This window comes from Sus scrofa, chromosome 3 (genome assembly GCF_000003025.6).
Source record: "Sus scrofa isolate TJ Tabasco breed Duroc chromosome 3, Sscrofa11.1, whole genome shotgun sequence".
Classification (NCBI taxonomy): Eukaryota; Metazoa; Chordata; class Mammalia; order Artiodactyla; family Suidae; genus Sus; species Sus scrofa.
The window spans coordinates 112,962,951-112,989,071 of record NC_010445.4 but is presented as its reverse complement, the minus strand read 5'-3'; the positions used below and the strand labels follow the sequence as shown (position 1 = coordinate 112,989,071).

Genomic DNA, 26,121 nt, shown 5'->3' with positions numbered 1-26,121 from the left:
CTCTGTCTTTAGCACTCTCACAGAGCTGCCTCAAATCCCTAGGCCCACTTCCGACAAGGGGGTTCTAAGCAGAGGGGAGGGGAATGCGGGGGTCCTAGTCCCCGGGGAGAATTCCCTAGAGCGCTTGGCTGCCCTGGTCAATGTCACCTTAGTGATTCCTCAGGGCAAGTCCGGGTGGAGGGGCCTGTGAACAGGACTGGGTTTGGTTCTACAGCTTCTAAATAAGCTCAGTGTAACTAAAAGGCCAGCAGAGGCTGCACAGGCCAGAAAAGACAGGCCTGGGAGCTCCAGGGACATGGTCTGACTCTTGCAAGAGGGATACAAATCCCAGGATAGCTAAGAGAATCAGCAACCCCCAACCCCCTCTGCTCTCACCAAGGCCCAGAGATGGCGTATTCTAAGCCTGCAGTCTCATAATTAAGCAATCTGTAGATATATCTGCTCCTATATTGACTCTGTACTTGGCAAATAATTTCCCAATTTGATTAGGGACTTTTTTTTTTCTTTTCTCCTTTTTAGGGCCACACTGAGGCATATGGAAGTTCACAGGCTAGGGGTCAAATTGCAGCTGCAGCTGCCAGCCTACACCACAGCCACACTGGATCCGAGCCACATCTGCAACCTATGCGGCTGCTTGTGTCAGTGCCGGTTCCTTAACCCACTGAGTGAATCCAGGGATTGAACTCACATCCTCTTGGATACTAGTTGGGTTCTTAACCCCTTTGCTTTTTCTCCTTAGGGTCTTTATTCCAGATATTAGAGGCAGGTTAGCTGCTGTGACAATTAACAGCCAAGACCACCGCAGGGGCCAGGTCAACTTGCAGACATGGCTTGGGATACTCAGAGGCTGCTCACCTCTTCCTCTTCCAGAAGCAACTGAAGTGCAAAAAACTAGGAGGAGAAAGGAGGCCCAGCACTCAGCGTTAAGTGCTGATCTGGAAAGCCAGATCGGAGACAGCCAGGCCCAGCCAGCCATCCTTCTGAGGCGATATCATCAATTATGATCTTACAAAGAAGCCAAACAGGCTCTGCCCTGCCACTGCCAGCTAATCTATGACATTCTGCAGGAGACGGGAGTCTCAGACGCGACTTGCCATGTGTCTGTGGCTGGGCTGGGTCCTTTTTGCATTAATCCTCCTATTTCATCATCACAGCAACTTTATGAGATAATGGATATGATCGCCCGCCACCCCTCCCCCCCTCGGACATAGAAGGAAACTAAGGCTCAGACTGGTGAAGTGACTTGCTAGAGGTGATGGAGCCAGTAAATGGCAGAAGTGATACTTAAACACCTGTCTCCTAACTCCAAGCCCAGTGTCCTTTTTCCTGCTCCACAGCCTCTCCTGGATTCAGGCAGGAAGGTACCTTGGAGGAAAGCAGCACTTGGCATCTGCACCTTTGCTAACCCAGGAACCATCAGGAAAGCTCAGGGTAGCATTTCATTCTCTTGCCGGTGAAATAGACAGGAGTCTGCTGAAGACTCTGTGTGAAGCTCTCAGGGGGGCCTGAGATGAGCAGGATGGAGCTCTTTAGTGAGTGCTTCAGGGGCGGCGGTCAGTATCACTAGGGTCCCCCAGAGATACTCTCACGGGAAGGGCCCCCTCACAGCTCCTTGGTGGATGATATAAAGAGCAGTGAGCATGTCAGGCAAGAACTTGAACCCTGGAACACACTCTACCTACCATCCCACTTGCTAAGGAATCTAGGGCATCAGCTCCTGGACTTCAGTTTTCTCATCTGCAAAAAGGGGCAAATATCCACTAACCATGCAGATTTGGGGTCAGAATGGTGAATTGGATAACAGATGTGAAAACACTTGGTAAATGGTAACATACAATCAACCGGCAGGGGTCACTGGCTGTTTCAGCGCCTGGTTGACATTCACCCACCGCTCACCACAGAGAGCAAAACAAAACAACTAGTGCAGCACTCCTTGCTCCCACCTCTTGGGAAACACAGCCATTCCTACCATCCCAGACCTGTTTCTCCTTCTGTGCGCCCTGACCGTAGATCTCGAGGAACCAGCAGTAAGGGAAAGAGACATGAAAGAGACAATGGCAATGGGAAAAAGAGTGTCATTTTCAGTGGGCCTCTGCCCCTGGGGGACATAAATCGGGAGACTGAGTCTGAGGTTCCTGCCTTAGGTCTCCTTGGATGGCAAAACCCACAACACACATGGTCTTTCAAATGCTAGTACTTTTCTCATCAAGAAGGAACAATTAAGAGATCAGGAAACATATCTGGGGAATGAGGTGCGCTGGACTCTCCTCCCAGCTTTGTAGACAGGATGTGGATGTCTAGAAATTCTTCAGTCCACCTTGGAGAATAGAAGGAGGAAGAAAAAAAAAAAATCAGCCTGTCTACTTGAGTGAGAAAACCACAAGCACCTTGGAGCTGATGCTTACTTTCATCTTTCTCCCCTGTTTCCCTCCCTTGTTTGTGGTGGGCTAGAGGGTTTCTCTCTCCAGCATAGGGATGCAAACCCAGCCAGGCAACAGAAGGCTGCAAGGTCAGATCTGGATAAGAATTAAAGAGGTGCAAAGTGCAGACTCGGTATTTCACAGATCCTGGGTCATTCGGGCTCAGCTTCCAGGCAATGCTTGGTCATTCCTCTCCAGCCCTCCTTGCCTTTCATCCAGGCTGAGCTCTAGCAGCTCCTGGTCCGCTGCTTCCAAGGTGAATCAGCAAGTGGTGCAGAAAGCAAGGAAGCATCTATTGATCCTTTCTTACAGTCCCTGGGAGGGGAAGGGACTTGTCCAAGGTCACGGGATTATCAATAACTGGGTATCACTGAGAATTATTTTCAACCGCGGATTTCTCTCAATTGTCCATTACCTTTAAGCCACTCTTCCAACCATGTGTTCATGCATTTTTAAAAATATTTTTCTCTCCAAAAAATTTAGAGTTGTTTTTGTTTAATTAACAAAGCAATATATGCATGTTGTAAAAAATAATAAGTATAAAGTGAAAAATAAAAATCCTTCCTATACAATCCCTAGAGATAACCACGAGAGTTTTCATGATTCATTCCAGAAACTTAAATAATTTAAAGGCAAAGTTGACCATCTATACTGCTTTGCATTCTTGGCCGGGGTGTTCAAAAAGATGTGTTGATAAATGAATGGCTCTAGGCTGAGGTCAGAGGCTGGGGGTTTGCATCACGTGGAAGGACAGGGATGACTTAAGCATCTCAGCAGACCAGAGATCCCAGTGCGGCCAATTAGCCAGGGCCTTGGCATAAAGCCGTTCTTTCCGGGCTGGTGCTACAGTGTGGCGGTGAAGATCATGGGCCGAGGAGTCAGGCAGGCAGAGGCTCATATTCTGGCACTAATGCCCTACAGGCACGCGGCCTTGGGTTGTTCCTTCTTTAAGGTGCCTCAGTATCCCATTTGTCACATGGAGATTCAAACCTGCTACTTCATGGTGCCATTGAAGACTGAACAAAACAATCACCTGAAGAATACAGCAAGTCCTTGGCATTAAACATGCACTAAAGAGATGACAGTGGAGTTCCCTGGTGGTGCAGCAGGTTAATGATCTGGTGTTGTCATTGTGGTGGCTCTGGTCGCTGCTGGGGCTGGGGCTCAGGTTTGATCCCCGGCCCAGGAACTTCCACATGCTGCTGATGTGGCCAAAAATAACGAAAAAGAAAGAAAGAAATGGTAGCTATTTCTTACAATTATTATTATTACAATTTTTTTTTTTGGTCTTTTTGCCTTTTCTAGGGCCGCTCCCACAGCATATGCAGGTTCCCAGGCAAGGAGTGGAATTGGAGCTGTAGCCACTGGCCTACACCACAGCCACAGCAACGCAGGATCCGAGCCACGTCTGCGATCTACACCACAGCCCACGGCAATGCCGGATCCTTAACCCACTGAGCAAGGCCAGGGACCGAACCTGCAACCTCATGGTTCCTAGTCAGATTTGTTAACCACTGAGCCATGACAGGAACTCCTACAATTGTTATTATTATTCTGCGGGCTCATCTGAAAAAAGGAGAAAGACTACAGATCCATTACCAACCACTGCAGAAACAGTTCAACCCAGGGCCTGGTCCCCCTCTGTTGAGTACGTCTGGAAGGAAAGGGAGACAACTAGAAAGTAACTCTTCAGTCTGACCAGGAGTTAATGCCCAAGAATTTCTCGGATATTAAAAGTTCTAGATACACGGAACCACCAGTGCAGGTACAGGTGCCCCATAAGCTCTGAGCACAGGGGTCTGCCTTGTGCACCCCCGTGGCTGAAGGAATCCTTCCCCATGCATGGAATAGTGGGAAGAGAGGCCATTTTCTTATCTACCCAGGACACCTGATTCAGCAGCTCTCAGGCCCAGGCAGCCCCAGAAGTGCCCCAGGCTGGCCAGGGACAGCAGGCTGGCAGGGCACAGATGGGAGGGAGTGCCCCTCTCCAGCTGGATTCCAGGCCCTTCCCCTAGTCCTCAGAGCACAATGAGAACATTCTCACAGCCACTTCATCCAATCTTGCACTATCCGGGGGCTGGAAATGACTAAGGGCGAAATGATGATACGCTTCTGCAGCCAGCACACATCAAGAGAAACCCAACACGGGACCGAAAGGCTGCTGAGCCCCGACATAACTTGAATCCTAGCACCTCTGAACAGAAGTGTATTAGTCTTATATACTTCCTGCTGGTCAAACCTTTATATTACAAAATGCACCCGCTTATGGAAATTCTATTAACCGATCACAGCGGCCAGGGGCAGGAAGGAGTGTAAGTCACTGCTCCCTTCGGTGCCAAGAAGCCGTGGACTCTGACCTAGATGCCAGACCCAGCTTGGTGCTCTGGTCACTCGCTATAGTGGGTAAGCGGGGGCGGGAATGGGGGTGTCTGGCATGGGGCTGGTGTACTTGGGGACCTGAAGAAGGAACCAGACCAGCTTTAGGAACAGAGACACCCCCTGAATTACTGGGGAGCCTCGAGAGCCTGGATACAGCCCTATTTGGAGACTAAGCTCGAGATCAGGGCTGTGGGATGATACTGAGTGTTTCAGGCTCTCTTCCAGAGCACTCGCTCTCCCAAACGGGGTTTCTTCTCCCCCAAACCCTGCTGTCCATCCCTTTACACACTCTCCCCTCCTTCTCCCCGGCTCTGGGACTCCACTTCTCTTCCTCCTCTTCACTGTCCCCCTCTTTTTCTTTCCTAGCTTTCCTCCCATCTTCTTCTCTCTCTTTTCTTCTTCTTCTCATTGTCTTCCTCTAATAAGACATAGAGATGGAAACCGGGAAATATATCCTACTGTTGATTGAATTCATAAACTATCATTTAAATCCTTACATCTTAATTTTCAAGGTGCCTTGAACATTTTATATTTTGCTTCAAAAATACTATTTCTAACAATTAAGGACCTTTAAGAGGAGGGGACTCAAAGATCATCTCGCTCAATGGCTTTTCTGGCACATGAATCTCTTTAGAGCAACTCTGATACTCAGTTTCTCCTTTGACACTTCCAGGGATCAGAGCCCAATATCTCTTGAAATGGACCAATTCTAATTACTAAGAAGTTCTTTACATTGAGCTTAACCAGCTCCCAGGGTTCCCCTGGTTCCCAGGACAATCTAGAAGACAAAAACTGTGCCACGAGCAGAAGGGCAGTGAGGTCCAGCTGACGTCCAAAGTATGGGGTAGACCAGTTGGCTGTTAGGTTCTCCTATGGCTCACTTAAGCAGGCAAGATGGAAGAGATATATTAAAACCAGATGCTGGTAGGCCTCGAACGCGAGACTAAAATGGGATGTGTTTAACATATCAGGAAGACAGTCATGTGACAATACCCGTTAGGCCGTCAAAGATAACAGTAATAAACCATCATTATTTACCGAACACTTCCATGCCAGGAACTGTGCAAAGTGCTTTAATGTTGATTATCTCATTTCATCCTCTCAATAGCACTATAACATCAGTACTATTATTATCCTATTTTATAGATGAGGAAACTGAAGTCCCAAAGCTAGTAAATCACTAAACCCAGGCCTGCCTGACCTGAAATCCGTGCTCTGAACAGAGCACTCCACAAAATAAGGTCAGCAAAGACCAGGAGAGGAGAGCTTGACTTAGAACTCACTTACATAAAGGGAGAGGATCAAGACCAGGGGTCCGGGGTCTCATTTGAGCCTTCTTCTAAAGATGACCCCCAGGGAGTTCCCGTTGTGGCACAGCAGAAACGAATCCGACTAGGAACCATGAGGTTGCGGGTTCGATCCCTGGCCTCGCTCAGTGGGTTAAGGATTGGGCGTTGCCCTGAGCTGTGGTGTAGGTCACAGATGCGGCTTGGACCTGGCATTGCTGTGGCTCTGGCGAAGGCCGGCAGCTATAGCTCCAATTAGACCTCTAGCCTGGGAACTTCCATATGCTGCGGGTGCAGCCATAAAAAGACAAAAGACAAAAAATAAAATAAAATAAAATAAAAATGACCTCCAGACTCAATTTTTAGCCCTGTGTTTGCTTCTAAACTCCCCTGTTCTGCCTCCAGCTGCCCACTGGACCCTGTCGCCTCAAATTCAACACACTTTCACCAACTCCTGTCAATTTTACCATCTCCCAATCAACTAGTTCCCAACCTGATATTCCTAATTCTTTAAGCATGAAAGAGGATCAAAGTTGGTATCAGGCCAACCTGGGCTCAACTAGATTTGCCAGAGACAAACCATGAGGCCTTGAACAAGTCACAAAACCTCAGTTTTCTCATGTATAAAATGGGAACAGTAATAACACCTTTCTTGGAAGGTGCTTGTGGGGATTACATGAACGGATTTGTATACAATATATAGCATAATGCTTGGCACATGGCAGGTGTTAAATAAATGGCATCATTCTTGCTATTGCCGCTGTTTCTCAGGCTTGAAACTCGTCTCCTGCATAACCCTTTATGGTTAATCCCAATGCTGATAAACAGGAGGAGGGAGAGGGACCCACAAAGTGTATAGTAAAGATGCAAAGCAGACCGTCCTCTCTGTGGCGACCTCACCCCCCCGACTTCTGGGGCTGCTTCTGCAAGCCCTCTTGCAGGGACCACAGAGGGTTCATAGAGGGAGCTGAGCTCTAGCCAAGCACCCCTGCTCCTCAATCCCCAAACCTGCTTACTTGGGGATCAACAAGCAGTGTTTTACCTCTTCCTGACCTCTCTCCAGTTCCAGCCTGCATTTTGTGTCATCTGCAGCCCTTGCCTCCACGAAATACACTTTTTTAAAAAAAGAAAATTTTATGGCAGCAACTGTGGCATATGGAAGCTCCCAGGCCAGGGGTAGAATCGGAGCAGTAGCTGCTGGCCTATGCCACAGCTACAGTAATGCCAGATCGGAGCCACATCTGCAACCTATGCTGCTGCTTGTGGCAATGCCGGATCCTTAACCCACTGAGCGAGGCCAGGGATTGAACCCACATCATCCTCATGGACACTAGTTGGGTTCGTTACCTCTGAGCCACAACAGGAACTCCTGAAAATACTCTTCTTTCCCTCTAAGTATCTGGAATCAAAGCTTTAGGAATCATCTAATCCGAGCCTTCAAAAAATTAAGCTCAAGATTAAAACAGTCATTAAAAAATGTTTCTTGGGGTTCCCTTGTGGCTCAGTTGTCACTGCTGTGGTGCAGGTTTGATCCCTGGCCCAGGAACGTCCACAAGCCACAAGCACAGCCAAAAAAAAAAAAAAAAATGTTTCTTGCACAATTAAGGGGGGCCTCCTGTCCATCGGTCTACTTGCACCCCAGTCCTCACCGCCATCCGTGCTTTGTGCACAAACACTGCAGCCGTCACTGTGCGGAGTCACAAGCTCAGTTGTGGGTCTGTCTGTGACTTTTACCCACTCCCCCTACCTCTCTGGTCGAGCGCGCGCTCCAGATGCCCATAAGCATGGAAGGCTGACGGCTACTGATACACAAGGCACTGATGACGCTCACAGACCCGCACACATGTGCCCACCCTCCCAACCCCTGAGGCCCGAGGTGGAGATGAAAGGAGACTCCACGGAGACAGGCGTGGTGTTTGTACACAGCGAGGGGAGAACAAAGGGAACGGGGAGCCTAGAGGTGGCGGGCAAGGACAGCAGGCGACACAGACTCTAAGATGAGTCAGAGAGAGTGAATGAGGGCACTGGGTCGCACCAGCTACCGCTCAGCCGCCCCCCGGGGGGTGGTGTGAACTGGAAGAAGGAAGGCGGGGAGGCGAGAAGGGGCGTTGACGTCATAACTCACAAAGTGGGAGCTGAGGGTGCTACGGATGGGGAGCAGAAGCTCAGTGAATTTCCAGGAGGGACCAGAGCTCCCACCTCCTGAGGGCTCCTAGATCTTTCTCTCCTGGCTCTGCTCCCAGGGCTACAAGGTTAGGGCAAGGCAGCTGGGATGGCAGGGGAAGGAAAGCGTGAAGCCAACAGCAAAGACGTCAGTCCTGGAGATCACTGGACCCCTGGAGAAGCCACCCAGGGGCAGCCAATGCCCTCCATTTATTTAGGACTTTCCACTTATTTTGAACGTCCGCATGCTAATGAGCTCATTCAATCTTCAGCACAACCCTGCGTGAAACAGGCAGGTCTGGGATTCTCTCTAACAAGCTCCGCCCCTCTTTACCCTGAGGATCTCTTGGGAGCCCTCAAATTGCTTCCTCCATCCTAGAAACACCCAACGCTCAGCCAGCGGTGCCTGAGGGACTCTAGGGAGGCTGGGGTCCTCTGGCTAGGTTCATCCTGGGCTTGCTGGCTGCTGTGTGTCCTGAGCTGGGTGTGAAAAGAAGTTCCAGGATGTGGAATCATTTCCCTGGAATGTCCCAGGCATCCCTCCTGCTTCGGTCATATCTGAAAGCCGGGCACATGATGACAATTTCACCTGGTCCACAGGGAGCTGTGTCAGACTTCTCATTAGGCGACTGGAAACCTGAGGCCTGGAGAGGCCAAGGCCTTCGCCCTGAGTCACACAGACAGCAAACATGGAGGGATCCGAGAATACTTGGGAAGAACAGACTTGGGTCTGGGGGCCTCAGAAGACCTGGGTTCCAGTCCTGGTTCTGTCACCTATCAGCCCGGGTCACCGACACTGTCACTCACCCTCCCCTGCCTTGGTTTCCATCACGGAAATGGAATAGTAATACCCATCTCTTGAGGTTGCTGGGAGGACTCCATGAGAATAAAATATAAACACTTGCAATAAAACCAATTATTCTGATTATCAAGGAGCACAGGTGACAACAATACCAGGACCCGGGTGAAACGGAAAGAAGCTGGACCCACTGTAAAGAGTCCGGCTCTCCCTCACTCACCTGTGCAGCCCTGAGCAAGCCTGGGCCTCAGTTTTCCAAGGCCCCGGGCAGCTGTAAGATGGACGTGTCTGTGGCTTATGCCTCTGATGTAAGAATTCTGGTGCTGGCCGCCCTGATCTCTTGACTGCCCTGCTATCTACGCCCTACATGGCCTTGGATCCAAGACTCTTACCAGCGAGTGGCCAACAATGGGAGATCACCTTGTTCCCAATGGGAAGGATCCGTTGGATCCCTTGCTCCATCCCTCCCACCCATTTCCTCGGGGCTGAAGTGCACTCTCTCAGCATCTGCTGCCTCCCAGCTTTAAGGGTGGGTGGGGAAGGGGAGCAAGGGGTGATGCGGGGGCTCTTGTAATGAAACTGACGACAGAGTCCCCATGTCAGATTCCCATGGAAAGCACAAGCTGCCTGGATTCCCTTCCTCCTCGGGACAGCTGAGTCCTAACTGTCCTGCCTTTACATCCTGCCTCTCGCAGGATGGCTCCCAATGTGCCAGGCTCCTGATCCCTTCTCCGAGGAGCTCCTGGAGGTGAATTAAATATTAAATACGCAAGGCCAGAGGCCCTGGTGCAGCAGCACGTTCTCATAACACAGACAATGGCACGCAGCCCATCAGTCTCTCTTCCAGCGGCTGCCACTCTCCATCTCCAGGTGGGGCTCCCCTGCACCCCAGCCTGTGCTCCTGAGAGGGAATAAGAGATGGTGAGGTTTTGCTCTCCCCACCAGGTCATGGTCTGGTTCTATGTGTCTTTCCTCCAACTCTCAGTGTTAAGGGCTCCAGGGACCTGGAAATGCCTGGAACCTGAGTTGTGGCATCTGCAGCACTGAAAGTGAACAGTTCTGTGGTTGGCCAGGCGATGGGGGTGGGGGTCCCTCTGTAGCTTAGCTCCACCGGGGCCTGGAGGGAGCTAAGCTCAGGAAGGATGCTGAGGCCCTGATGTCTCCCAGGGCAATGGGAGAACTGGATCTTACTGGGATGAGGCCTGGAGGTGGGGGTCAGTTGGTTGGCTTCTCAGATTAGAACCTCAGAGATGACCAGGACCAAGCTTCTAATTTACAAAAAGGGAAACTGAGACTAGGAGAAAGGAAGAAGCAACTTCGAGGTCACTGCAGTCCAGCTTGGCCTTGATTCCAGGTCTCCGGTGCAGAGCTGGGTTCTTTCCGACCCTCTGCATGACCTCCTTCCTAGGACTCCAAGCAACGGCCCTGCACCACGTGGGCCAAGCTGACTGCCTCCACTGGGAGCCCGATCCCCTCAGAGTCCCACCTCGCCATCTAAGAACTGAGAAAGCACCAGGGCCACGGATGTCAGTGTGGCTCTGCCACCTTGTGGGATGGACCCTCAGTCACGCCACTTTTCTGAGCCTTAGACTCTCACCTGTAAAATGGGGGTTTAAGAACCAGTACCCCAGATGGCTACTGTAAGGATCAATGAGATCATGTGTGAGGGGCATTTTACAAACTGTGACGCGAGATGTAAATGTCAGGTATTAAAGTGGGGTGAGGGCTGATGGTGCCTCGAAGGGAGGATGTCCCAAGGGAGGAGGCGATGCAAGAGTGGGAGCTCACACTCAAATGAGGCTGAGGGCCTGCCTGACTGGCCACCGACCTGACCAATACGGGGGCCACCGGCAGAGACTGACAGGCGGCAAGTCAGGCCAGCCCAAGCTCACTGGCTTGAGAGACCGCCTGCCTGCTTTGGGGTGTGTGTGTGTGTGTGTGTGTGTGTGTTCTCCTAGGTGCTCCTTGGAGGCTCTGCCAGTAGCCCAGAATTGCAGGAATTTGCCTGGCTTCTCCAGGGGAGCATTTGGCAGGAGGGCAGGACACTTTGCTTCAGGCCACATCACAGTCCCTCAAAGAAGAGCCTGTCAGCCCAGATCCCTCTGGGACCCCTGGAGCCCTTACCTTGTACTTGGCTGCGAGCAGCTCGGTGGCCTGCTGCTCCCGCCGCAGGTCTTCCAGCATCTTCTCCTTCTCCTCCAGCAGCTTCTGCTTCTCCTCGCTCACCAGGCTACGGTCATCCTGGATGGCCGCCTTCTCCTCCTCCAGCCGCTCCTTCTGCTCCTGCAGGTAATTCTCCATGTTCTTGTCCAAGGCTGACTCCAGGATGGGCTGCGGCGGGCGGTGGTTGTTGTTATTGTCATCCTCCTCTTCCGCCACCCAGGCCTCAATCACCGGCCCCTCCGGGTACCCGGCTGGGGCTGACACGGCCTTCTTCCTGCGGCTGCTCTTCCTCCGGAGCCGCTTTCCTAGCATCCCCTTCTTCTCCAGCTGGGCCTTCAGGCGCGCAATCTCCTCCTGGAATTCCCGTAGCAGTGTGTCCTTGGGGTCCTCGTTCACCCGGGGCTTGTTCTTGATGTTCTTGGCCCGGTTGGCAAAGCGCAGGGTGGACAGGCTCTCATCGTAGCTGTGAGACGCTGGGCCCAGGGTGGCCACCATGATGGTCTTGGCGTTCCCCCCCAGAGAGTCCTGGAGCAGCCGGGTTAGCTTGGAGTCCCGGTAGGGGATGTGGGTGCTCCTGTTGCCTGCCAGAGCCGCGATCACGTTGCCCAGGGCAGACAGTGAGAGGTTGATTTTGGAGGCTTCCTTAGGCCTCTCTCCACCACCGCCACCTCCCCCACCACCGCTACTCCCTGTGGACTGTGTGGCTGTCCCTCCAGCTGTGTTGGGGCCTGCCTTGTTCTGCCTCTCGCTGCCCGCCAGGTCCACCAGGTTGAGCTTGCCCACACGGATGTGGTCCTGGCCATCTGAGCCACGCTCACTGCACTCCACGGTGATGACGAAGATGGCATGGGAGCGAGAGCTGACCTCGTTCATGTGCGTGCTACCCACCGCCCGAGTCTGGTTCCCCAGGTTCATCACGTGCTCGATCTCCTTGACATTCTTGGTGACGAAGGAGGAGAGGTCCTTGATGTAGACACCCGTCTCGGGGTTCTCCTTCAGCTCTAGCCTCTTGCCAGGCTCCTTGGAGAGCAGGTCTCGAATCTCCTCCTGGTAGATCTCCAGGTAGGAGGCCCGAACCAAGTACTGCTGGTTCTGGGAGCGGGAGATGTGGGTGAAGATATGCTCAAAGGCATTGGGGATGACCCCGCGCAGTTCAGGCTCCACCCAGGTCCCCTGCATGGTATAGGTCTTGCCTGTGCCCGTCTGTCCATAGGCAAACACGGTGCCATTAAAACCTTGAAGCACCGAGTCTACCAGGGGCCTCACGGTTTCATCATACAAGTCTGCCTGCTTGGAGCTGGCATCATACACGGCATCAAAGGTGAAGGTTTTGGGCAGCTCCCCTAGGGCAGCGCGGGGGTTCCGCAGGGTCACCTGGCCCAGTTTCACGTCCATGGTCAGGATCTGCTCGTGACCAGCAGCCTCTTCCTTCCGGCTGAGGGGGCGGCACCGGGCCACCACCTTCAGGGCCTCGCTGGCCTTGGTTTTACTGGCCATCTTGCCGCTCGGTCCTTCCTGCCTCCCCTCGGCCCCCTCCGCAGCCTGGGCGGTCCTGCTGTCCTCCCTAGGTCCGGATCCGCGGGGCCAGCCCAACCCCCAGGCGCCGTTCTTCAATCCGCATGCAGCCTCCTAGGGTGGGGATGCTGGGAGGTGGCCCTGCCGCTGCTGCAGTCCGGGCCTCCACTGCTCTCCGGTCCTCGCTGCACGGGCTGGGGAGGGAGAATTAGGCAGAATCCCCGGGCAGCCGCAGGAGCAGCGCCTGCCGAATGGCAGTGCCCGGAGCCCGCCCCATGCTGGGGCAGAGGGAACGCTGCCGTAAACAGCTACGGCAACAATGAGATAAAGGAAGAGGAAAATAGGATGGGGGTGGGCGGCAGAACTGTCTTCTCCTCCTCGTCCTCCTCCTCCTCTAGGGATCCATGGCGGGGGCTGCAGGTCCTGGGCGGCCGGGGGTCCCGGCCCTCCCGAGGGCAGAGGCTCACCTGGAGTCCTCCCCCCCAGCTGGGGGATCATTCATTGCAGCCTGCGCGGCTGCTGCTGCCTCTGCCTCCGCCTTCCCCGCCGTCGCCACCGGAGAATGAGAGAGAAAAACAGAAGGGGATGGGGCGGAGCAGCGGCGGCGAGAGTGATGTTGCCGCCGCGCTGCGGCCCCAGCTAAGCCGCCCGGCTGGGGTGGGGCAAGGGGCGGGGACGTAGGGCGGGAGACGCGAGCCCGGCGCGGCCAGTGCGCTGGGGACCCGGGTGCATCGCCCGCCCGCACCCCCGCAGACCCCTTCGGAATGACAGGCTCGGGTGCCGTCCCAGGTCCAGCGCCCACCGGGCGGGTGCAGCGCAGCCACCGCCCGCCGTCACCCCACTGTGCCGGAGGATGCTGGGAGTTGTAGTCCTGCCTTTGTTAACCCGGTTCTGGCAGGTTGCTAATGACTTTTCCAGTCTGGGAGGCCCCGCCCTCTCAGGCGAGCAACCCCAGGAGTGACTGCGGAGGTTGCAGCCTACCTGGGGGAGAATCCTGGTATCCACTACTCACTCCTGTTTCCTCCACAGCCAGCATCCTCTGTCCCCTGCTCCTGCCTTTCTGCCTGTGGATGCCTACATGCCATCCCTACACTCCCGTCAGAGTGTTGCTAGGCACTCTTAACTCCTAAATGTTTCTTGACTCTGTCTTTCCTCTCCCCACCCTGGTTGACTTATGCTCTTCCTTTTCTCTCTCTCCTGGAACCACCTTCCAGCTGATTCTCTCCTCAGATCCGCTCCTCACCTGCACCCTGATCCCCCTCCCCTCCTCCAGCACCAGCCTTCCATATTGTATAAAGGCATCTCCTTCTTCTGACTCCAGCCACTTCTCAGCCACACTTCTGGTTACCGTCCTACAGAGAATCTCTGTCCCAGACATTCCGTCCTTCAAACAGTTATCCAGAGCCTGCTAAACCCCAGGCCACATTCTAGGAACCGGACCTTCTTGTCCCCAAAGAGTTCACAATTCTAGCAACCATTTTTTGTTTCCTACAACGTGTGTTTCCTTCTGGCTGGGCTGCGTTGCATCTTTGTGCCTTTGCCAAGAGGACCCTGTTTACTCTTCTGTACTTGGTGCCCTGCCACTTGGGTCGTTCTAGCACCTCCTCCTCTGTGAAGCCTTCCCTGATCTGTCTCTTTTCCTTAACAGAAAGAGACGCAGAATTTGCATGAAGCAAAACTTGGACTCAAGCTGCAGTTCTGATCTCCATCCAGCTATGTGATTCGGGCAGTCACTTAACTTGCTCTAGCCTTAGTTTCCTCATCTTTTTAAAACACCTGGAGAAGGGGAGAGAAATAATACTTCAGGAAGTGGTTGTGAGGCTCAAATGAAACCATGGATCAAAACATATTGTACCAAGGAGAAGACTCATTTTCAAGCAAGCCCTTCATACATGCACGTGACTTGGCTTGGCTTCCTTGGCAGCTCCGGCTTTCCCGAGTATCCTGGACAGACCAGCTCTGTGTTTGGTGTTCCACTATGGGGTCTTCATATTTTTCCCTCTAGGATACAAATCAGGTATCATTCCTCAAGTCCAGGGACCCAGCTAGTTTCCTACCCATGTGCCACTCTGCAGAGGGTAACCGAATCTGCACAGGGTCTGAGTTGTCCTTACTCTCCAAATAAGATTAAGAGAGAGGACCTGCCATTATCTGAACCCGAGGCTCTTCTTCAATGAGGCACCAGAAGAATCTTTCCACAAAATATTTCCAGGCATGTTATTCTCTAGAGGGCCTATTTGTTTAGTTCTTCAACTCTATAAAATCTGTCTCTTTACGTCTTCCCCATGTTCAAATCCCCAGGACCCAAAGGCCAGCTCAACTGGAAGCTTGATACTTAGCGGGTGGCTTCTCCTCTTCCGAAGTTTCTCAGCCTTCCCCAGCCCTCTCTCTGATCAAGTTCTACTGTTTGTGATGGACTTGGCTTTTGGACCAATTACTGGGTGAGGTTTTGGCTTTGTAGACTAACCTCTCTTGGCTCTGGCGACCTGGCTTCTGAATGGACCATTTGGCTCTTGAACTGTTTTCTTGTTGCTCTTGGCCTTGGTTTTTGGACTACCCTTTTTCTGCTTTGGCTTACCCTCTTGGCACTACAGCAATGGATACGGGGGATCCCGGCCCTGTTCTCCACACCCGATGTCACCACCTGGCATTGCACTTGACCAAATCCTCCAACACAGGAGGGTGACTGGAATCCCACTGTTTACAAGATGCATGACCATAAGTAAATTATTCGACTTCTCCGAACAGCTATTTTCTCAGTGGGAAAAGTGAGGATAGGAAGGCTTACAGGGTGAACCTGAGGATTAAGTGAGATAATGTATGTGAAAACTCCTGGGACATAGAAGCCATTCAAGAAACAGTAGTTTTCAGGAGTTCCCGTCGTGGCGCAGTGGTTAACAAATCCGACTAGGAACCATGAGGTTTCGGGTTTGATTTCTGGCCTTGATCAGTGGGTTAAAGATCCAGCGTTGCCGTGAGCTGTGGTGTAGGTCGCAGACGTGGCTCGGATCCCGAGTTGCTGTGGCTGTGGTATAGGCCAGCGGCTACAGCTCTGATTAGACCCCTAGCCTGGGAACCTCCATATGCCACGTGTGTGGCCCTGGAAAAGGCAAAAAAAAAAAAAAAGAAAGAAAGAAAAAGAAATAGTAGTTTTCGGAGTTCCAGTCATGGCACAGCTGTTAATCTGACTAGCATCCATGAGGACGCAGGTTCGATCCCTGGCCTCTCTCAGTGGGTTAAGGATCTGGTGTTGCCAGTGAGCTGTGGTGTAGGTCACTTACACAGCCTGGATTCCGCGTTGCTGTGGCTGTGGCATAGGCTGGCGATTCGACCCATAGCCTGGGAATCTCCATATGCCGAGGGTGCAGTCCTAAAAACAGAAGAAGAAATAGTGGTTTGCATTCCCTTTGTACTTTATGTTTTATTTTTTTGCTTTTTAGGGCCACACCTCTGTCATATGGAAGTTCCCAGGCTAGGGATAAAATTGGAGCTATAGCTGGTGGCCTCTGCCACAGCCACAGCAACGCCAGATCTGAGCCCCGTCTACAACACACACAACGGCTCATGGCAATGCCAGATCCTTTAACCCACTGAGCAGGGCCAGGGATCAAACCTACGTCTTCATGGGGGTTGGTTTGTGCTAAGCCACGATGGTAACACCCCTTTTGTACTTTACATTTAAGGTTGTTTACATTTTGTGTCTCCCTTTTCAGCCATCCTTAACCAACTGATCTCTTTCATCTCCAACATTTAATTTTGGAGTTCACCAAAGCTTTGTCCTAAGTCTTTTTTTCTTCCAATGCCACCCTCTAGTGATCACTACAGCTTATGGCTTCACTTAGTGGCTAAATGATTCCTAAATTTGTATTTCCAGTCGGGACTTCTCCTCTGTACTCTAGTTCTATAGATCCAATTCTCTAATGGACATAGCCACTTGGAGGGCTCTCAAGTACCTGAAATTCTACGTGTTCACACCAAACTCATCATTCTCTCCTCCAAACTTGCTCCTCCAAGGATGGTCCCTAGCTCTGTAAACAGCTCTTCCCCACCCCTCAACATGTCTATTCAAACACCAAATCCTATCAACTCAACTTCTTAAGTATTTCCCAGATTTATCAATGTCTTCTTCTCCAGTTCCACAGCCAATATCATGATCCAAGCCATCATACTCTCTGGCCTGGCCTCCCATGATAGCCTCCAATCTGGTCACCTTAGGTTTGCTCTTATCTCCATCCATCCATTCTCTATAAAGTATTCCTTCAAAAGTACTTGTGATAGAACATGATAGAAGACAACATGAGAAAAAAATGTATATATGTATAACTGGGTCACTTTGCTGTACAACAGAAATTGACAGAACATTGTAAATCAACTACAATAAAATTTTTTTTAAAAAATAAAGTGATCTAAAAAACAAACAAACAAAAAACTTGTCTGGGAACTCTCTTGTGGCATTGAGATCTGACGTCATCACTGCAGTGGCTCTGGTTGCTGCAGTGGTGTGGGTTCCATCCCTGGCCTGGTAACATCAGCATGCTTCAGGCATGGCCAAAATAAATATAAAAATAAGAACATTCCTTTAAAACATCCGATGTTTCTCACTGCTCTTTAAGTCCAAATCATTAATGCAATCCCCAAGGCCCTACTTGACCTGGGACCTGCTCATATCTCCTGTCTCATCTCAGGCCACTTTCCACCTTGCTTTCTTTCTTTTTTTTTTTTTTTTGCTATTTCTTGGGCCGCTTCCGCGGCATATGGAGATTCCCAGGTTAGGGGTCCAATCGGAGCCATAGCCACCAGCCTACGCCAGAGCCACAGCAACGCGGGATCCGAGCCGCGTCTGCAACCTACACCACAGCTCACGGCAACGCCGGATCATTAACACACTGAGCAAGGGCAGGGATCGAACCCTCAACCTCATGGTTCCTAGTCGGATTCGTTAACCACTGCGCCACAACGGGAACTCCCACCTTGCTTTCTGTACTCGATTTCCAATGGTCTTCTCCAGTTCCCTTCCCACTTCCTACCACAGGGCCCTCACATACTCTTGTCTCTGCTGCATCCTCACCATCTTTGTCTGGATACCTGCTCTTTTTTTTTCTTGGCCATACCTGCAGCACATGGATGTTCCAGGCCCAAGATCAAACATGTGCCAGAGCAGCAACCAGAGCCACTGCAGTGACAACGCCAAATCTTTAACCTACTATGCCACCAGGGAACTTCATCCCTACAGATCTTTCTTAGCTTATGATGGGGTTACAACCTGATAAACCCACCGTAAATTGAAAATATCTTAAGTTGAGAATGCATTTAATAGAGAGTTCCTGTCGTGGAACGAAACCAACTAGGAACCATGAGGTTGTGGGTTTGATCCCTGGCCTCTCTCAGTGGGTTAAGGATCCAGCATTGCCCTGAGCTGTGGTGAAGGTTGCAGACACGGCTCGGATCCTGAGTTGCTTTGGCTGTTGTGTAGGCCGGCCACATTTGACCCTTAGCCTGGGGACCTCCATATGCTGTGGGTGCAGCCCTAAAAAGCAAAAAAAAAAAAAAAAAAAGAAAAAGAAAATGCATTTAATAAAAATCTTAACAAAAAAAGAATGTTTATATATATGTATGTGACTGGGTCACTTTGCTGTACAGCAGAAATTGACAACATTGTAAATCAACTATAATAGAAAAAATAAAAATCTTTCAAAAAAACCAGAAAATGCATTTAATACAGTTAACCTACTGAACATCATCACTTAGCCTGGACTCCCCTAAACATGCTCTGACACATCACTCACAGTTGGACAAAACCATTTAACACAAAGCCTCTCGTAAAATAGTGTTGAATATCTCATGGGATTTATTCAATGATGTACAAAATAAAAAACAGAATGGTTGTGAAGTTCCCATCGCGGCTCAGCAGTAACGAACCCCACTAGTATGAGGGTTCGATTCCTGGCCTCAATCAGTAGGTTAAGGATCTGGTGTTGCTGTGAGCTATGGTGTAGGTCGAAGACGCGGCTTGGATCCCCTTGTTGCTGTGGCTGTGGTATAGGCCAGCAGCACAGCTCCGATTCCATCCCTGGTCTGGGAACTTCCATATGCTGCGGGCAGGGCCCTAAAAAGGAAAAGAAAAACAAAGACAAAACAAAACAAAAAACCAGACTGGTTGTAAGTGAATCAGTGGTTTACCTTCATGTCTGCAGGGCTGACCAGGAGCTGTGTCTTGCTGCCACTGGCCACCGCAAGAGAGGATCATGGTGCATATCGCTGGCCCAGAGAAGATCAACCTTCAAAATGCGAAGTATCATTTCTATTGAGTACATATTGCCTCCTCACCATTGGAAAGTCAAAAATCATTATTTGAAACATCGTAAGTTGGGGACCATCTGGAGTCTAACTCCTGACACAAAGTATATGCTCAATAAATCTTGTTTGTAAATAATTAAAAGAAAGATGAATGAATGAATATGAATTCATGCTTCGTATGAGTATCACCTCTTCTGGGATACCTCTGACTCTCCTGATTCTGCCTCCTGACTAATCTGTCCTTTCCTCATGACTCTATAGCTCGCTGTTTAACTAATCACAGTAGGCAGAGTCTGACTAGTACTCTGGTTAACTGAATCCATCTTCCTCACCATCTGTGTGCCCCCTTGAAGATGGGAGCTGTGATTTCTGTCTTCGTGTCTCCTTTCCCCATATCTAGCACAGTACTCTTTATATTTTAGGTTATCAATATCGGTTGCTAAGCTAATGAATGAATGGTCTATGACCTTCAGGGCAAGAAAATGGGGAGGCAAAACAAAGAAGTGACTGTAATAAACTCCGGGATTTGTAGAGTGATTCACAGTTAACAGAGTATAATTAATATATGTTACTTGCTTTAGCCTCACATCAACCCCCAAAAAGGGGAAAATATTAATATTTCCATATTGTGAGGACTCAGCTTCAGGCTGAACTAAGAGACTAAGGAAGGAAATTCAGTCACCAAGTGGCACCAAACCTGCAACCCTAGGGGTCTTTCCCTCAGGCCGTAGGGAGAGCTCACCATGAAGATGGAGGAACGGTTGCTTCTCAATCCTGGTTTGAATGATGGTTTCCTAGGAGTCCAAACTCATTGTTGGCTTGGTAGGAAGAAGCTCTCTTTGCTGCATTTCCTTTGACAATGAAAATTCTTTTTTTCCCAGGGGATTCCCACACCAGCATCTTCTTCCAGTATGGTCTCAGCAACAGTTAGGGTAAGACAATAACTCTCCCAAGAAGGAGAGTTAGCTCTTCAGTAATCCTGGGGCCTGCAATTTTTCAGAGGCAAATAATTCAAGATTTGGGTTTATCTTGCAAAATGAAATTCTACCAGCAGAGGGGGACATGACAATGTGACAACATCACTGGATGAGCGCCAAGTTTCTGGCTCTCAATCACTATGAGATTATCTAATTTAAGAACGTTGCATTCAAGTCCAGATTACTAATGGCTCCTCTTTTCCCAACAGTTTACTTTCTCCTGTCTCTACTATAATTTGGGGTGAATGGAATTTGAGTCGACTTCCCAACCCCAAGGCCCAAAATAAAGAATAGAAAAACTTGAAAAATTTTTAAAAATCTGAGTATTAAATACTATATGACATCACTTATATGTGGAATCTAATATGTGGTGCACATGAACCTATCTACAGAAAAGAAACAAACGCATGGACATGAAGAACAGATTTGTGGTTGCCCAAGCGGACAGGGATGGAGTGGGACGGACTGGGAGTTTGGGGTTAGTAGCTGGAAACTATTGCATTTGGAGAGGATAAGCAATGAGGCCCTTCTGTATAGAACAGGAAACTATATCTAATTGCTTGTCATGGAACATGATGGAGGCCAATGGGAGAAAAAGAATGTATATAAATGTATAACTGGGTCACCTTGCTGTACAGCAGAAATTGACAGAACATTGTAAATCAACTATAATAAAAATTTTTTTAAAATAAAAAATCTGAATATTAAAAAAGAGCTGTCAGAGTTCCCATTATGGCACAGTGGTTAGCGAATCCGACTAGGAACCATGAGGTTGCGGGTTCGATCCCTGGCCTCGCCCAGTGGGTTAAGGATCCGGCGTTGCCCTGAGCTGTGGTGTAGGTCGCAGATGCAGCTCGGAATCTGAGTTGCTGTGGCTCTGGCGTAGGCTGGCAGCTACAGCTCCGATTAGACCCCTAGCCTGGGAACCTCCATATGCCGAGCGAGCGGCCCTAGAAAATGCAAAAAAAAAAAAAAAAAGAGCTGTCCTTAGTAGCTATCCCCTACTAAGCACCTAACAGATGGGGTACAGATATTTTCTCTAACCTTCAGACTAACCCAAGTGTTAAGTGTCTATATTGGGACTTGAGCCTAATTTTTCTAACTCCAAAGCCAGTGCTCTTTCTGCCAGCCTGTACTGGGAACCTAGCTCTCAACCTGCTCTCCACCTGAACTAACTCCATCTTCTTTCAACACCCATTTCAACTCCAGCCTCCTCAGTAAAGATTTTCCTGCTTCCTCCAGGCTGCTGGGGTCTCTTTCTTCTTTCCTTACTTCCAGTGGCAATTACCTTCTGCTTTTTTATGGTCTTATCCATTCATCTATGAAAATATCGCATCTCCCCAATTGCATTTCTTAGGCTCTGCTATATTTAAGTTTCTCATTATGGAAGTAATTTAAGGACACGTTTTGAAGAGCTTTGACCATACTATATACAGAATTGTGTATCCTATTAATAAGAAAAATATTGGAGTTCCCGTCGTGGTGCAGTGGTTAATGAATCCGACTAGGAACCATGAAGTGGCGGGTTCGATCCCTGGCCTTGCTCAGTGGGTTAAGGATCCGGGGTTGCTGTGAGCTGTGGTGTAGGTCGAAGTACGGCTCTGGTGTAGGCTGGTGGCTACAGCTCTGATTAGACCCCTAGTCTGGGAACCTCCATATGCCACGGGAAGCAGCCCTAGAAAAGGCAAAAAGACAAAAAAAAAAAAAAAAAAAAGGAAAATATTATAGTTTTTACTGACTCCTCTTTCCCTGCACGCCATCCATCAAAAAATTCTATCTGTATGTGGGGAAAGAATCTGAAAGAGAATGGATATGTGTACATGTATAACCCAATCACTTTGTTGTACAGCAGAAATTACCACAACCTTGTAAATCAACTATACTCGAATAAGACTTAAAAAAAATTCTACCTAGACTCTACCTATAAAATCTACCGTCCTGACTCCAAAATACTGTGTCACCACCACAGCCACCCTAGTCCATGCCACCTTCATCTCTTGCCCAGACACTACGGTAGCATTTTAACAGGAATCTCTGCTTCCACATGCCCCCCACGCCCCCTTTCACACCCTCCTCCACAGAACAGCCAGTCTTCCTTCCAAACTAAAAATCAAATCATACCACCTCCGGCTCTCAACCTTCCAATGGCCCCCCCATCACTCTTGGAATAAAGGCTGAGGTCCCTTGCCAAGCCACACAGGCCTTCTGCGATGGGTCCCTGGTTCCTTCTGCCGCTTCATGTCTTCATCCTCTCCCCTCCCCTCGCTCTGACCCCGTAACACTGGCCTCCTTGTTCTTCAGTCCTGCGGGGCACATTCCAGCCGGAGGGCCTGTGCCCTTGCTCTTGCCTCGGCTGCAGGCTTTTTCTCCCATGGCTGCACATGGTTTCTCTCTCTCACTCCATTCAGATGCATTTCCAAATGTCATCTCCTCAGACAGGCCTTTTTGACTGTGCCACCTAAGTCTCTTTTCATCACCTTCTATAGCCTTAGTTTTTCTTCATAGCACTTACCACAATATGCCATTCTACATGGGTCAATGTCTGATTTACATTAGCTTCCCATTAGAAGGTGGGCCCCAGGACAGAATTTTATTCTGTAGCCCAGTGCCTAGAAATATACCTGGTTCACTACAAGCCCCCAGCAGACATTTGTTTGATGGATAATGAGTGAATGAAGTTATCAAAAGCCTTCAGGACCATCGTTTTGTTTGGTTGGTTGGTTTTAAAGGCTGCACCTGTGGCCTATGGATGTTCCCAGGCTAAGGGTCAAATCAGAGCTGCAGCTGCCGGCCTACACCACAGCCATAGCAGCATGGAATCTGCGACCTACACCACAGCTCACAGCAATGCTGGATCCTTAATCCACTGAGCGAGGCCAGGGATCGAACCCACGTCCTCATGGACATAGTTGGATTCGTTACTGCTCAGCCACTATGGGAACTCCTAAGTTATTTTTTATTGTTTCAGGTCGAACCATATGAAATCACCATTAGGTTTAATTATTAGGTTAAAATGGTTGAATATTGCCAATTTCACATAGTTCAGTGGAATAAAATACATACTCGGAAAGTCGCATTACATAAATATACCACTTAAAGAATTAGCCTAGGAAGTTCCTGTTGTGGCTTAGCAGTAACAAATAGTGTCCAAGAGGATGAGAGTTCCATCCCTGGCCTCACTCAGTGGGTTAAAGATCTGGCCTAGAGCTGTGGTATAGGTGGAAGAAGCAGATCAGATTCCATGCTGCTGTGGCTGTGACTGTGGCTGGCAGCTACAGTTCCAGTTCAGCCCATAGCCTGGGAACTTCAATATGCTTCAGTCTTGGCCCTAAAAAAAAAAAAAAAAAAAAAAAAAAAAGGCAATAACAACAAAAAGAATTAGCCTAAAACCACATCTGAGTACCCGCCACCCAAGGTCAAAAATAGAATATTTCCAGCATCCCAGAGACTCTGCAGGACCCTCTGTGGTCACAATCCCTTCCTTCCTCTCTAAGGGAACCTCTCTCCTGGCTTTCATGGTAATCACTTGTTTCTTTTACCATCTAAAGATTATTATTTTATTTTGTCCATTTTTGAGCTTTTCACAAACTCATACAGTGTGTATTTTTTCGTGTCTGACTTTTTTCCGGTCTCTTTTATCTGAGAGAGCCATCCAAAATACTGTGTCAGGCTGTTGTTCATCCATTACTACAGTGTAATATGTCACTGTGTGAATGTACCACCTGTCATTTTTTCTTGATGGACGTGTGGGTTGTATCCAGTTTGGGGGTTTTTTTTGTTTTTTTGTTTTTTTTTTTTTGTCTTTTTAGGGCTGTACCCACAGCATAAGGAGGTTCCTAGGCTAGGGGTCGTTATCTGAGCTATAGCTGCTGGCCTACACCACAGCCACAGCAACTCAGGATCCAAGCCATGTCTGCAACCTACACCACAGCTCACAGCAACGCAGGATCCTTAATCCACTGACAGAGGCCAGGGATGGAACTCGCATCCTCATGGATACTAGTTGCGTTTGTTACTGCTGAGCCACAATGGGAACTCCAGTTTGGGGTTTTTATAAGGTATGTCACTATGAACATTCTTGTTCATACCGCCTATGCCCACTAGCCACATTTCCGTTGCCCATATACCCGGGGGTGTGATTGCCAGGTCATAGGGAATGCAAATTTTCAACATCAGTTAAAAATGTCTAAGAGTGTTCCAAAGTGGGAATAACAAGATGCACTGCCAGCAGTGTATGACAGTTCCAGGACCAGCTCAGGTCAGAACAAACACTTAATATTGGCATTCTTACTTTTAGATATTTGGTATCTCATTATAAGATTTTTTGCTTTTGTTTTTGCGACATCCGTGGCATGTAGAAGTTCCCAGGCCGGGGATCGAACCCTTGACCCAAGCCGCTGGAGTAACAACACCGGATCCTTAACCTGTTGTGCAACAAGCGAACTCCTCACCGAGGTTTTAACTTGGACTTTCCTGACAACAAATACAATTGAGCAACTTTTACGTTAGGACACGACCTTTCTGCGTCTTCTTTTGTGAATTGCCCCTTCAAGTCTCTTGGTCACTTTTCTACTGCATTGCCTGTCTTTTCCTTGCTGCTTTTTAAGAGTTTTTTTTTTTTAGTTCTTTTGTATTTTGGCTTTGAGCCTTTTGCTGCTTATATGCGATGCAAGCATTTTCACTGTGGTTTGACATTTCATTCTGCTCGTGGTACCTTTTCATAACCCAATTCCTTAATGGTCCTATAGACACATTTATCCGTCTTTTTCTGTGACTAGCACTTGTTATGTTTTGCTTAAAAATCTTTCTTCTACCCCAAGGTCATAAAGACACTCTATATTACTTTCTAGAAGCTATATTGTTGTGAACAGGTACTTACATTTATGATTTATTTATTTATATTTTTTTAATTTTTAATTTTTTTGGTCTTTTTGCCATTTCTTGGGCCGCTCCAGCGGCATATGGAGGTTCCCAGGCTAGGGGTCGAATCGGAGCTGTAGCCTCCGGCCTATGCCAGAGCCACAGCAACGCGGGATCCGAGCCGCGTCTGCAACCTACACCACAGCTCACAGCAAAGCTGGATCCTTAACCCACCGAGCAAGGGCAGGGACCGAACCCGCAACCTCATGGTTCCTAGTCGGATTCGTTAACCACTGCACCACGACGGGAACTCCTATGATTTATTTTCTATCACACCCCCTATTGCACAGTTAGGCTGTCTCTGTTTTTTGTTTTTTGGGGTTTTTTTTTAACTATTATAAATGTCATGGGAACAATTCCCATCACTCTTCTCAGCCTCATTCAGCCCCTCTGGGACTCAGGGAAGGGAAGTGGAGGTCGTGGTGGGACCGAGGTATTGCTGACCTGGCGTGCTCTCACTGCCGCCTTGCTCTCTCTTCAACTCCAGATCGTCTCTGCCGCCCCGGGCCTTCTCTCTGGAATGCTTGTCATCATTATGGATGGACGAGAGTGGAGGTTCCTACAGCAGAAATTCAGGAGACCTGAGTTGAAGCCAAACTCGGGCCACCGAGGCTTTGACCTTGACAGCAAACGCGCCCCAATCTCTCGGCCTTGTCTGGCTCGTGTGTGGAGTGGGGCGCAGCGGCCCACATCTCCAGACAGCCGGTCTGGTGCCCTTTCCCCTGACTCCACCACCACCAATCAGCAGTCAGACCCAGGGCCTGGCTTGTGCATCCTGGAATGTTGCAGAGGCGGTTTCCTGGTGTGATTCACTAACTGCAAGTCTGACCGGAGACCGACTTAGAGGAGGGGGAGGCGGGTGTCCTCAGCCTGGAGGCTTCCTCAGAGCCTCCCAGCCCCCAGAGATCTGGACTTTCGGAGTTCATTTCGTCTCTTAACTGGGCGCCCCCCACCCCCACCCCCGGCCTGCGCCCCCGCCCCCTCCTTGAGAGGGTGCTCGCCCCGCCCATCCGCTGCGCTGTTCTTTTCCCATGGGCTGCTGTCCCTGCAGCTGTGAGCAGCTCCAGGTCAGGGAGCAGGCCTGTGTTTCTGTGCTTGCGCTGCCCCAGCGGCTGGATGGCGTGGAGGGAGCCATCCCATGTCATCTGAGCAGCGCAAGGCACTGGCACACTTTGTAGCCAGACTCAGCCCTGGAGGCCCAG

At 49.7% G+C, this 26,121-nt stretch overlaps 1 protein-coding gene across 3 annotated transcripts in view; it reads right to left on the bottom strand.

Moving 5' to 3' along the window:
- Nucleotides 1-25,648, bottom strand: part of KIF3C (kinesin family member 3C) — a 51,209-nt gene extending 25,561 nt beyond the window's left edge. Inside the window, exons 1-5 of one of the 3 annotated variants that reach the window (XM_021087736.1) lie at nucleotides 25,364-25,648; nucleotides 19,765-20,008; nucleotides 18,906-19,003; nucleotides 13,193-14,726; nucleotides 11,172-12,919 (exon numbers count right to left, since the gene is read on the bottom strand). In XM_021087736.1, coding sequence (XP_020943395.1) covers nucleotides 11,172-12,707 — 1,536 coding nt within the window. In that variant the 5' untranslated portion in view covers nucleotides 12,708-12,919; nucleotides 13,193-14,726; nucleotides 18,906-19,003; nucleotides 19,765-20,008; nucleotides 25,364-25,648. Of the gene's footprint in view, nucleotides 1-11,171; nucleotides 14,727-18,905; nucleotides 19,004-19,764; nucleotides 20,009-25,363 lie in introns of all 3 variants that reach the window. The other 2 variants (XM_021087735.1, XM_021087738.1) reach the window with 2 other exon arrangements.